The sequence below is a fragment of the Charadrius vociferus genome, unplaced genomic scaffold, assembly GCF_000708025.1.
Source record: "Charadrius vociferus isolate BGI_N301 unplaced genomic scaffold, ASM70802v2 scaffold198, whole genome shotgun sequence".
Lineage (NCBI taxonomy): Eukaryota > Metazoa > Chordata > Aves > Charadriiformes > Charadriidae > Charadrius > Charadrius vociferus.
This window is the reverse complement of record NW_009649951.1, coordinates 2,584,272-2,585,227: the sequence shown is the minus strand read 5'-3', so window position 1 is coordinate 2,585,227 and position 956 is coordinate 2,584,272. Positions and strand designations below refer to the sequence as shown.

At 54.0% G+C, this 956-nt stretch overlaps 1 protein-coding gene across 1 annotated transcript in view; it reads left to right on the top strand.

Annotated features, from left to right (window-relative positions):
- Positions 1-820: 820 nt before the first annotated feature.
- The window catches only part of PSIP1 (PC4 and SFRS1 interacting protein 1), a 36,429-nt gene continuing 36,293 nt past the window's right edge, over positions 821-956 (top strand). Inside the window, exon 1 of the mRNA XM_009891511.1 lies at positions 821-895. Within this exon, the coding sequence (XP_009889813.1) occupies positions 821-895 (75 nt within the window). The remainder of the gene's footprint in view (positions 896-956) is intronic.

The following is a 956-nucleotide window of genomic DNA, read 5'->3' as shown; positions in this document are numbered from 1 at the left end:
TGTAGAACAAAGCACAACTTGCTCTTTGGAACTGCAGCGGGTGTTTGAGGCCTGATTTTCAGTTTCAATACCAAAACCGAAAGCAGGAGAATGATTCTTCTCACAAAGGACTTACTTATCTTTGTGTGCAAGTCACATGGACGGCAGCTGGCAGAAAACTGGCCTGTAAAACTTGTGCGTCGGGCCACTGGCTGAGGATGAGCACTGAGGCATAACATGGTTAGGTCTGCCCCTGCGACACAACACAATTGGCTAAGAAGTAACTTTTTGTGCCACTACTCTTACAGCTTTTTGCTGGTTTGGGTACCTGCGTCAGAACAAACATGGTACAGGGACTTGCAGGTGGTGCTGCATGGGGCCATCAGATATGGCCAAAGCCACAGACCAGATAATTTCTGATGCGCAGAGAGAAGAACTAGAACTAGACCCAACAGCACAGGCGAGCAGGGAGAAAGAAGCTGTTGAGTTAAAACATGGATCTGAGGTCCTCTTAAGAAAGGTATTTGTGAGGCAAAGCGTGGGGAGGTCAGAGGCACCTGATGCCCTTGGCAAGGAGACCGACTGCCCAGTGGGCAGGAACAGGAGCAGAGGGTGCCATGGCTGAAACGCTGGGAGAGGAGTGAGCCGAACGCCTGGCAGGTAACGGAGCCAGGAGAGGGTAGACACGGAGAGGACAAGGGGAGTAACGCAAAGTCTGAATGTAATCCCAGTAAAAAAGCCTCAACAAAACAGGAGTTAATGGCGACAGAGTTGTGGGTGAGAACTCCACAGGCTGGAGACGGAAACCGCGGGTTCTTGGGCGCCGGGGTGAAGCCCGGACATGGAGACATATAAGCTGGTGAGGAGTGCCGGGGGAAGGCGAGCAGCTCTGGGGCCGGCAGCGATGGGGGTCCGGGTAAGGGCGGGAGGAGCACAAAGGGACCGGCGGAGGGGGACAAACGCACCCGTCCCTCCGA